General features: G+C 37.2%; 1 protein-coding gene across 1 annotated transcript; it reads right to left on the bottom strand.

Moving 5' to 3' along the window:
* Positions 1-2,070: 2,070 nt before the first annotated feature.
* Positions 2,071-3,201, bottom strand: LOC113278935. Its single transcript, XM_026527656.1, has 3 exons — positions 2,943-3,201; positions 2,773-2,849; positions 2,071-2,571 (listed from the first exon to the last, which is right to left on the bottom strand). Exons 1-3 carry the CDS (start codon positions 3,199-3,201, stop codon positions 2,071-2,073), a joined length of 837 nt encoding a protein of 278 aa, XP_026383441.1.
* Positions 3,202-11,495: the final 8,294 nt, after the last annotated feature.

The following is an 11,495-nucleotide window of genomic DNA, read 5'->3' on the forward strand; positions in this document are numbered from 1 at the left end:
CTACTCTTCACATTTGTTAATCTAAAACAAATTTCATCATCTAACTATTTCATTCACTTGTACCGTATAATTTCTTTAATATGTTTCAATCTAATACTCAATCTAAACAACAAAATAAGAAGATTAGGGGTCCAAAATTTACCGCAGCCGAAGATGAAAGCATTTGCAGAAACTATGTGTTCTTTACACAAGATAGTATCGATGGTGCCAGTCGACAATCTACCAAGTTGTGGGATAACATATTTGCTAAATTTCATGAAAAAACTATGAACATCAACGAGCATGATGCAAATGGATTGTCTGGTCGCTTTGTTACAATCAACACCCAAGTTGCCTTGTATGTCGCTGCTCTAATGCAAGTTGCTCGTGGTCGAGAGAGTGGTCTTGTCGATGTTGATGTCGAACGAAAGTGCCGAACTGATTGGCACCATAAACATGGGATAAATTTTGCTTATGAAAGTTGTTATCATATTTTGAAAGTGTTGCCTAAATATAATCCAGAAGTGTTAGCAAACATGCAGAATGTACCTGCAAGTTCACCATACACTTCTTCACCTTCAACGCCAGCTTCACAACCATCTCAATCATCTCATCCCCCTTCAGATAATCCATTTTCTTCAACAGAAACCACCAGAAACAACAATTCCAACTTGAATGTCAATAATGCAATTAAGAGAAAATTATTAGGAAGAAATCATGCAAGAGCAGCGAGAAAAGCTGTCCAAGAAGGAGAAGCAAGTGAAGGAGGTAGTAGTACTATGGAAACTTTGATAGAGCATCAGAAGGTCGTCGAAAAACAAAGAGTTGTACATCGCAAGTTCTTGACTAAGGAGATGAAAAAACATCGACAAACTCAAGAAAAATTTGTTTCAGACTATGACAAGAATAAGATTCTAAATTCAGACGCCGAAAAAATGAATGCCAGACAATTGATGGCATGAGAGATGGAGATGGACAGGTTAACAGAGGAATTGGAAGAAAAAAGAAACAAGAGAAACATGGAAAAACAATTTGGGGTTCAATCTGAAGATGAGGATGATGAAGACGACGATGAAGTAGGGCCACTTAATTAACTAATGTATCAGCTTTAATTTAAGTCAATGTATCAGCTTTAATTTAAATGAATATGTAGTAGTAGTTTGGTTATGGTGAATGAAATTGTTCTGGTTTTTTCATTACAAATTGTTCTACTTTTTTCATTACATTAAAACTTAAACTAATTTTACTGCATTACACTAAAACTTAACTTGACAACATCCATGAAAACATTATTAAGCCTAGCATCTCATAAGAGTTATTAAAAACTCCTTAAGAATTTGGTAATGCGCTTCGTATTCGAAATCTTTTCGTTTCCATCTTCGCCACTCGTCCCGAGTTCGTATTCCCAGTTCAGCATTGGTCTCACCTCTAAGACGGTATTGAGTGACAATCCTTTTCGTAGCTATAAAATCCACAAGTTCTTTTTTGATATCCATAAATCGGCAAAACAAAGCAGCATGATCCCGGATATGAGGATTTCCTGTCTCTGTGCAGAAGGCATCATGAATTTTACCCAAATAACTCATACTAGGTAAACCGTTCATCCGTCGTTCTTCACCTCTCTTCGGGTAGTGTATTACATAGTTTCTACAAAGAGATAAATCTTCATCTTGAGTGAATCTAGGATCATCCATAATTTAACCAGAAAGTAGAGAAGTTTTTGTAGAGAAGAAGTGATGTGTGAGTTTGAAACGGATGAAGTGAATGATTTATAAGGAATGCTAGCGGTTGAGTTTCCACTGCTAGCGATTAAGTCTAGACCGCTGCTTTTAATGACCGTTAAAAGATTTAAACTTAAAAAACAAAATTACGGAACAACAAATGAAACTTAAACAATTTAAAAAAATAAAAATAAATAACAAATGAAACCTTGGCTAAGCCACTATTTTCCCAGCTTGTTGCTAGGTTACCAACTAAAGGCTTTGTATAAGTTCTGTTTATTAATTTAAATAATAAATTGAGCAAAAATGATTTTATTAATGAAACAATAATAAAAAAATAAAAACAAATGAAACAAACACTACTCAAACACTACTCAATTTGTCCCTCTTCTCTTCCAAACTCAGCCCATAGATTCGCTCTGAGATCTTCCCTCAACCTGTTATACAGAGTTTTGTTCTCAATATGACTGGTTATTTGCGCATAGTTCCTTGCAGGTAATCCTCTAGATGGTATAATCTCAGGTCTTAAGTCTTCATCTTGATGGTTAGTCCAATTCTTATTACGACGAGTCTCCTGGATAACCATGTTATGTATAATGATGCAAGTCAGCATAGTCTTATGCATTTCACGAGCACTTAAACCACGATAAGGCCTACAAATGATTGCGAACTTCCGCTTCAGAATTCCAAAAGCCCGTTCCACATCCTTTCTCAGATTCATCTGTTTACTATTGAAAAACGAGTATGAACGACCCATTTCATCGGCAGGTGGCTGATGGTAACATTGAACTAAAGTTGACCATTTTGGATAAATTCCATCTGCAAGATAATAACCATGAGTGTTGTGATTCCCGTTGATACTGAAATTTACCTGAGGAGAAATTCCATACTTTAAATCTTCAAACAAAGGCGATTTGTGTAAAACATTTATATCGTTTTGAGATCCCGGGAGACCAAAAAAAGCGTGCCATATCCAACAATCATAAGAAGCAATAGCCTCAAGGATCACTGCTGGTTTTGCGTAGTGACCCTTATACTGACTGGCCCACTAGGTAGGGCATCCGGTCCATACCCAATGCATGCAGTCAAGACTACCCGACATTCCAGGAAATCCCCTTTCCTGATTCTGCTTTAATATTTCTCTAACATCTGCATCAGTTGGTTTTCGTAAATAGGTAGGACCAAAATGATTAATCATTGTTTCGCAAAACAACGCAAGATACTTGTATGTAGTTGTTTTGCCAATGCGAAGGTACTTATCATTAGAATCTAGAGGTCTGTCATATCCTAAAATCCTCAAAGCCGAAGTAACCTTTTGTTCAGGGCTATGACCCCTAATATTCAGTGCATCATACTGATAATTAAATTGAGGTTCTACCTGACAAAGCTCACCAATAATCTTTAGCACCAAATGTCTAGGCATGCGAAATCGGCCTTGGAAATTTTCATCAGAGAACACACAGTCAGGAAAAAATAATCGTGCATCAGCTTCTCGTGCCATTCATCCCGACCCCGGTACGTATATCTTCTTGTGAAGACTTCTCTTGGCTCTGGATCTCTAGGTATTTGCCCCGATGAATATAGTTGCATCAAGTTGTTGGTTAGTTCTTTATCTTCATATGACTCATCATCAATTTGATTCAACGCCTGAACGAATATTCGTTGTTGTTCTTCAAATCGATCCATATGAATGCGCACTTCTTCGTCAGAAGAATCCATATCCATTGAGTTGAAGCAAAAAAAAATTAAACAGATAATTAAGGTACAAAAGAGTGAGTAAGATAGAGTTAATGAGAAAATTAGGTGTGATTAAATTAAATTGAACGGGGTGAATTTATAGGGAAACGTGGGGGAAATAGCCATTATTTCACTGTTTAATAGCCGACGGTTATAAAACCGGTCGGTCTTTTCTCGACCGCTTAATTTATTTCCCATAATGGCTCGGCCAGTTTGTCAGGTCAGCTGGCATGACAAAAGGAGAGTTTAGCCATTTGCCATGGGAACCGGCATTAGATGTCCAGAGTAGTAAGTGAGTGAGTGAGTGGTCGTGCTGATGGAAAATGCGTAACATTGACTACGACGCAGTGCATATATAACCACCAAAAACACCACTTTGGAGATATATAAATGCTAGGCTTTTTTGTTGTTGTTGGTTTAATGTGTAAAAATCGCGTCCTAATCAAGTCGTGAATGTCAACAAATTTAATTTTGTTCCTGCATATATCATTCCGTAATATGGCGTATGTACAATTACACTTTCTTTTCTTCTTCCCACTAAGTGAAGCAACCAGGGAAGGAATAAGGCTGAAATAGCCACGTGTTGCAGTAGTGACTATAGGATGTTAGGGTCCACCAAAGAGTGGACTCCCGATCTGTATCTGACTAAATGGGTGGGGTTCTTCATTGTATGTTAAATGTTGTCTAAATAAATAAACTCACTACTTCTTTTTCATGGACAAAGCATTTCCCGAACCTTATGGTGTCTCACAAGACTCTATTCTTCGGTATTATAAAACGAAAATGACTTAGTCATGGAAGAATTTTCACTGTATTCTTACCGTATAAGAGGATGTGAGAGGATAGGTGAGTCCATTTTTGTCTCATCCTATTCTAATGCACCGAGCGGTATCCTGGATCCGTGCGATCTCTCTCGGTGTATTCACGGTGGAAATTCTTCGGTGGGTCTAGCAAGACTGATTACAAAATGCTAAAGTAAAATAAAGACACCATGTGTGGGGTCCGACTAATTTTCAAACCGGGCATCTCTAATTTAATTTTGTACCTCATAATTTACCATTTCGTCCTTTTGGTTGTTCATCACAACTTAGATCCGAGTAAGCGTGAAATCTGGACGGGTTGTGTCGAGATGGCTCGCGTTTTCTGTTTAACTTGTTGAAGTCGATCCACGAAACATGTTTCTTTGAGTCGAGAATCTACATGAAAGGCTTTGGTAGGGGGCTTCCATGTACATAGTAAGTGTCTGTCCATTTGGTTGTTTAACACAACTTAGATCCGAGTAAGTCTGGAACTTGGGCGTGTTGTGTCGAGATGCCTCGCGTTTTTTTTGCTTAACTTGAAGTCAACACAAGAAACCTGTTTTTTCGGGTCCAAAATCTACATGAAGGGCTTCGATAGCGGTCTTCCATATACATAGCAAGTGTTTGTCCATTTGGTTGTTCAGCAAAACTTAGATCCGAGTAAGTTTGGAACTTGGGCGGGTTGTGTCGAGATGGCTCGCGTTTTTCTGCTTAACTTGAAGTCAACCCAAGAAACCTGTTTTTTTTTGGGTCCATAATCTACATGAAGGGCTTCGATAGGGGGTCTCCATATACGTGGCAAGTGCTTGTCTATTTGATTGTTCAGCACAACTTAGATCCGAGTAAGTCTGGAACTTGGGCGGGTTGTGTCGAGATGGCTCGCGTTTTTCTGCTGAACTTGAAGTCAACCCAAGAAACCTCTTTTTTTTTGGTTTGGAATCTACATGAAGGGCTTCGATAGGGGCTTCCAAATACATAAAAAGTGTCTAAACTATTACTTGATTAAACTTCAACCTAAAAAACCTTGGAGTATCTGATTTTTTGTTGTTGGTCACTAAGGTAGGTTAGGTTTGTTAAAACCTTTACCCAATTTGGAGCTTAAGAACAACTTACGATTAGTTCGTAGTTGATTTTCCTAGGCGTAAATAACTAAATGCCTAAAAGCGATGAACTTCTATCTGTAGAATAGTATTTGTTGATGTCTGCGGCTAGATAACAATTAAATTCTAGCCGTAATTTGGTTTACAAAATCTAACTTTTTTTATCACAAAAAACTCAACTATACATATACATCCCTAGCCATAGAAGTGTCTACAGTTAGGAATTTATATCCTCAACCTAACCACAGGTGACTCAGTAGTTTAAAAATAAATAAACGACAACCATGCAGTTATCTAGTAAAATTGGGTGTTCTTTAATACTATATATTTACCCGTCAATTTTATTAATATAAGGACCTGTATTCTTTAATATTGTTTGTTTTATTAACAGTACTACCGAGTGTACATTAAAACCATTGTTTATTGTTTAATGAAATATGTATCTAAGATAAGTGAAGACCATTGTTTTGGTACATATTTGATCTATGTAGTGAATGTTACGGTCTATAACATTTTTTTTTTAATTTACGGAGTTACCAATGGCCGCAAACACCCAAATGGGATTTTTGGAAAGATGAGATTTTCGAAACTCAATTATAGTTGAGAGTCCATTCTTTTCCTAGCCGTAAGGATCGAAAAATACTAATATATGGCTAGAAGTTCATCATATTCTAGTCGTAGAGGTAGTGACGGCTAGGAATTCAAACACAACCTACATAAGATGTCCTGAAACTAAAAACTAAGGGGGCATACACCGCTCACAAATTCTAAAAGTTAAAATCTCAATAACTACAAATAAAACTTGTTGGATATTTTCAATAGCATAGAAAATAAAATGGTTTTCGTTTTTGGTTAGCCGCTACGACGGGGGAGTGTCCTGTGTTGAATAGACAAAATGGATGTTAGTTGGAGATCAAGAGGAACCTCTAATGGGTGTGATGGTTCACAAAAGACACAACCATTCTCATTAGACACCTTATGTGTCTTTTGGAAATGAAGAGGCATCTCCAATAGGCATGAGTCCCCTATAAGTAGTGATGTTTGTTTTCCATTCAATTATGAAGAACATAAAATACTTTCTGTTTTCTCTCTTACAAGCATCATCAGAATCAAAACATGTGTGTTCTTGGTTGGGTCAAGGTTGTACAAGCTTTGAATCCAACATTGTTGTAGGGCTTCAAGTATCCTGACGGCAATATTCACCTGTTTGTACTCGCCAATTCAATTGGGAAGGTCGAATAATTGTCGAAAAGAATCTATTTTATAAAGCCTTGAACCAGAAGATAACATACTTTTCTTCACCCTGTTCTAGTGTCAATTTTCCAACAAAACTTTCAAAATATCTAACCTCAATACCCAAATATCTAACTAATTATATCCATCAACAAATAAACCGATAGTAGTTTAGCCATTTTCAAAAAGTGGCATTTCACTTTACTAATGATGCAGATCCGAAACATTTAGAGGTGAAAATCTTGAAGGAAAATAAAAATTGATACTTATGGGTAGGAATAGATAGAAATTAGTTGATCTTCAAGGAGATATCCTAAAATCTACGGGTTTATCTATACCTAGTTAATTCACTATGAATAACGCCTATAGATATGATTTATCTAGATCTCGTATATCACTACGGATAACGACTATAAAAATGAGACTAGTATCGAGACCTAGGGCTACACCCAACTATGAATAAAAACCAAACACTCAATAAACTCCACAAGTTTAGTGAAAATAAAATAATTTCAATTAATAAAAAAAATCTCACATTTACGTTGTTAGAGTTGTTTATATAGATAGTTTCTCCTAAACAAGCCTTAAACTTAACAAAAATATCAAAAACTTATTTCTCAAGGTACCTCTAGGCAACTTTCCTAACATATTAAAACTCTTAAAATTAACTTCCAGACTATCCTAAAATCACCCTAATTAATAAATCCGAAAATTAATTATTTTTCTACTAAAATTATCATTAATAAAATACAAACAATAACAGGAAAATAATAGATTTAGTTTTTATGAATCTCTCTTTGTTATTACATGATGGTGATATTTTTCATCTTGTGGATCCTTCAAGTAAAAAACAGGACACCAATTTCAACTTTCTAACACAAATACATTTTTCATGAACCCGCACTTGTACTTGACCTGACCTCGGGTTTTAGGATTATTTATCCATGCTCAAGCCGGATAAGGTTCATGTTCCTCAAATGAGTCATGGGTTCTTAACCTTTTTATTTGTTTTTCTTAATCATCGTATAAAATATTGTAATTCTCTTAAAATATAAACATTGTTCTTCTTTCACTTGCATTCAAAATATAATGAGACTCATTGTTTTTTGACGTAAAAATTATATTATGTTGATAATGTAATTTTGTATACAAATATAATTCGAACACCTTTGTTGGTAGTATATTATACTCCATATATTCCTGAAAAATGGATCTTTTTATTTTATTTTTTTGTCGCAAAAAAGTCGATACTTAGAATCAAACAAGACCATATTTCTAAAATTATATTGTTAGTTAATTGTTGTCACCAAATTATAGTCTAAAAAATATATAAAATTTCATAGTTCTGTTTGTACTAAATTTTATTTCATAGTTAATTGTTCAGGTAACATTTTATTTCATCGCAAAATAGAGGTCACATGGATGTTCGCGTAACTGTTTAAAATGTATTCTGACGATATAAATTATACAAATTCGGTGACATAATTTGGATATTCTTTTATTGTTTTTCGGTAAACCTAGAATCTTTTCTTCACATAGCAATGTAGTTACCTAAAAATAGTGAGATGGTAGAATGGTATTTTAGGGTTTCTGAGTGTTTGTTTCCAGAGGTTGAGTACGAACAGTCTTTGCCTAAACCACGCACAGTGACTGTTCAAAGGCTGCTTCAGTCACAGGAGGAGGTAGGGTTGGTCTTAGGGAGGGAAGCTGGAGAGAGAGAGTTAGAGTATTCTAAGTTTTGCAGAAAAATTTGTCTGAGTTGTTGAGAGAAAGTTGTTATTAGCTTGGAGAAATATATGACCTATTTATAGCTGAATTCTCTGATCTTTAGTCGGAGAAAATAGGGTTTGCTTGCCGTGCAGAGTACTCTACCCGTATTTTCAGGAATAACTAAAGATAGGTGAAAACTGACCTTATCTCAGATTTCCTTGACAGACTTTGATCTCTTTCATGTGATGAGGAAATATCCAGATATTTCTCATACGTGTCGTACCCGCCAAACCAAAACCCTAATTGATATTCCCCATCTATTTATGACTGAAGTAGCCTTTGTGATGACGTGTTTGACAGGGTAGGATATTCTTGTGAGTCAAGATAGAAGAATATTCCCTGATTTACGAGTATGACTAAGATGAGTCATGTGCTGGGAAGAGAATGCCTTGAAAATCGTGTGATGAACACGAAATGAGCTGAGGTTGAGCTCTATCTTTGTGTGGCCGGCCACATATGACTTGTGAAAGTCAAATACTTAGTTGTGGGTTCCTCAGATGGGCGTGTGGAGATCCAATGATCTTATTCACGTTTTTGGATAAACGTGCAGGGTTCAGACTCAATTTGCTAGCCGTGAGCGTGTTTGAGAAGCTGAAAAAGAGGTCTTTGCCTTAGGCATGCATAAGTCTTCTGACCATACAAGACCCTAAAATAAGCTTGTATTGCTTAAAACTTATGGGGTCGGCCGGGGCTTTGCTCTTGTAGAGTTAGAATCTCTTTCAGTTTGATGGACTGATAGCCATGCTAATAATTTCTTCTGTCCGCACGGACTGTCTCAATGAGACCTATGGAACATAATTTTTTACTAATGTATCTCGCATGGATTTACTAAGAGTCAATCGTGGCTTTGTCCATATCATAGGGCACACAAGACCAATGTATCTCGAGAGGATGTTATAGGAGTCTGTCATGAGGCCCAGGGGCAGAATGGTCAATATTTCTCGCGGAGATGTTCTAGGAACCACTCATCAAACCCCGGTAATACGAGTCGTGGCCTAGAGTATACATGACCAGTTGTATCTCGTGGGGATGTACTCCGAATCAGTCTTTGATATCAAATAGGGGCGAATATCGTACTTTATCGGAGACATCAAGCATCTGCTCATGCTTAGAAGTCAGCCGTGGACGTTTGATGAGTGCTTCGATCCTACGTGGCTAGCATTTCATGCGGGGACGTGTGTTTCGAATCTTGGAATCATAACCAGCGTGTCTCGCGGGAACGTATACTAGAAATCATGGTTATTGGTGCCTTGTAGACCAAGGGTTGAGGCTCTCTCGTGAGAGTTGATTTTGATCCATGAGGGATAAATTACATCCTTCTGAAACGAGGGATGAAGCTAAGGCCGAGCTTGTATTTTGACCACCAGGACTGAGGTTAGGGCCGAACTCGTCTTTTAGTGCTCAGGGAAGAAACCGGGGCTGAAGTTGACTTTCGACGACGAGGGTTGTTGTCAGGGCTGGACTTGGTATTTTGGCAACGAGGGCTGAGGTCAAGGATAAACTTCGGGACAAGGCTTATCACATCTTTGAAACCTTCCTTATAAGCTGAGCCTATCTTTTGAACTTCATTTTTGTCATGGGAATTGAAGGAGCTTCGAATAACCATAAAATGACCATTTTTCCCCTGATCCGAAACTTGATGAAAATGACTTTCCGCCTTTAGTTATAAAATGAATATTTTCCCGTGATGTGTAAAATTATCATTTTACCCCTGGTCTCCAAATTTACCCAAAATAGCCATTTTACCCTTTACCCAAATTTCACCATTTACATTAAGTCCCCTACTCAGAGTAAAACCTTGATTATTCTATGATGAGTATATAAATGGTGTCATTCTGTTAAGACAATTTCCCCTACTGAACTGTACGTCGTATTTTGTAGGTTGCATCCTCCGAAAAAATGGTCGTATGTACATTGCTGATGATATTCGGTGCCTTTGATGAAGAGTTTGATCAGATGAGAAGATCGAGATCATCTTTTATAACTAAGTATAGTCCCCGATTGTGAAAATCAATGCCTAATCTTTGCTCTTTCGACTCTGAACTCAGAATTTCTCGTGAACATTTATGTTAGGCAGCGTTTATCCGGAGTATTATAGTCTTGTTTGTGAAATCCATCCCTTGGATTGTAGAATTTTGGATTAGGGTTTATCTGATTAAAACCCTAATTTCATATGTTGTGCTTTGACTTCTATATAGGCACATATTGAGGAAGAGGAGACCTGAATGAGCCCTAAGATACCCGTGGGTTTGGTGAGACATGATGAGAATAGCTGGACTCGATTTTTGAAGCTGTAAAATCTTTATCCCAGAGAAATTCCAAATTTAGGCTTGTATTTTGCCTAAAGCCCAATTCTCTTTCTTGTTACGTTTGACTTGAGCGTGTACTACATCAGATGTACGTTGAAAGATACAGAACTTGGGTACCCTAAAGTGGAGAGGGCCTGCCTTTTCACTCATGTTTGTTATTCAGAAGCTTAGGCATTACTTGTTGATAAGCAAAGTCATGCTCATTACAAAAACGGACTCCATATGATTTCTCTTAGAAAAACATGTTCTCTCTGGAAGTTCAGCCCGTTGGTTATTACAGATGTCCGAGTTTGACATAACTTGTACTAGTCCCAAGGAAATTAAAATGCAAGCCATAGCCGACCTCCTTGCAGCTTTTCCAGGATAAGATGATACTTTTTTACATGAAGACGTACCAGGGGAATTCCCAGAAGCATCATTTGTTAAAGAAGATGAGTGGTTGCTATGCTTTGATGGATATGCTACCTTTAATAGAAACACATGAGGAGATGGTATCGTTTTAATTTCTCCAGCGGTAGAAGTATTCTCATATTCGTTCAAACTCGACTTTAAATGCACTAACAACTCCGTTGAGTACGAAGCATTCTTGATAGGGTTGTCGTTGGCAAAAAAAAAGAGCCACTCGTCTTAAAATGAGAGGCCATTCAAAATTACTAGTATCTCACGGAGATTTTATAGGAACCACTCATGAGGCCTAGGTCATACGAGTCGTGGTCTAGAGTAGACATGAGAAGTTATATCTCGTGGGGATGTACTCGGAATCAGTCTCTGATCTCATATAGGGGCGAATTTCGTACTTTACCGGAGACATTAAGCCTTTGCTCATGCTCAGGTGTCAGTCGTGGA

The sequence above is a fragment of the Papaver somniferum genome, chromosome 5, assembly GCF_003573695.1.
Source record: "Papaver somniferum cultivar HN1 chromosome 5, ASM357369v1, whole genome shotgun sequence".
Classification (NCBI taxonomy): Eukaryota; Viridiplantae; Streptophyta; class Magnoliopsida; order Ranunculales; family Papaveraceae; genus Papaver; species Papaver somniferum.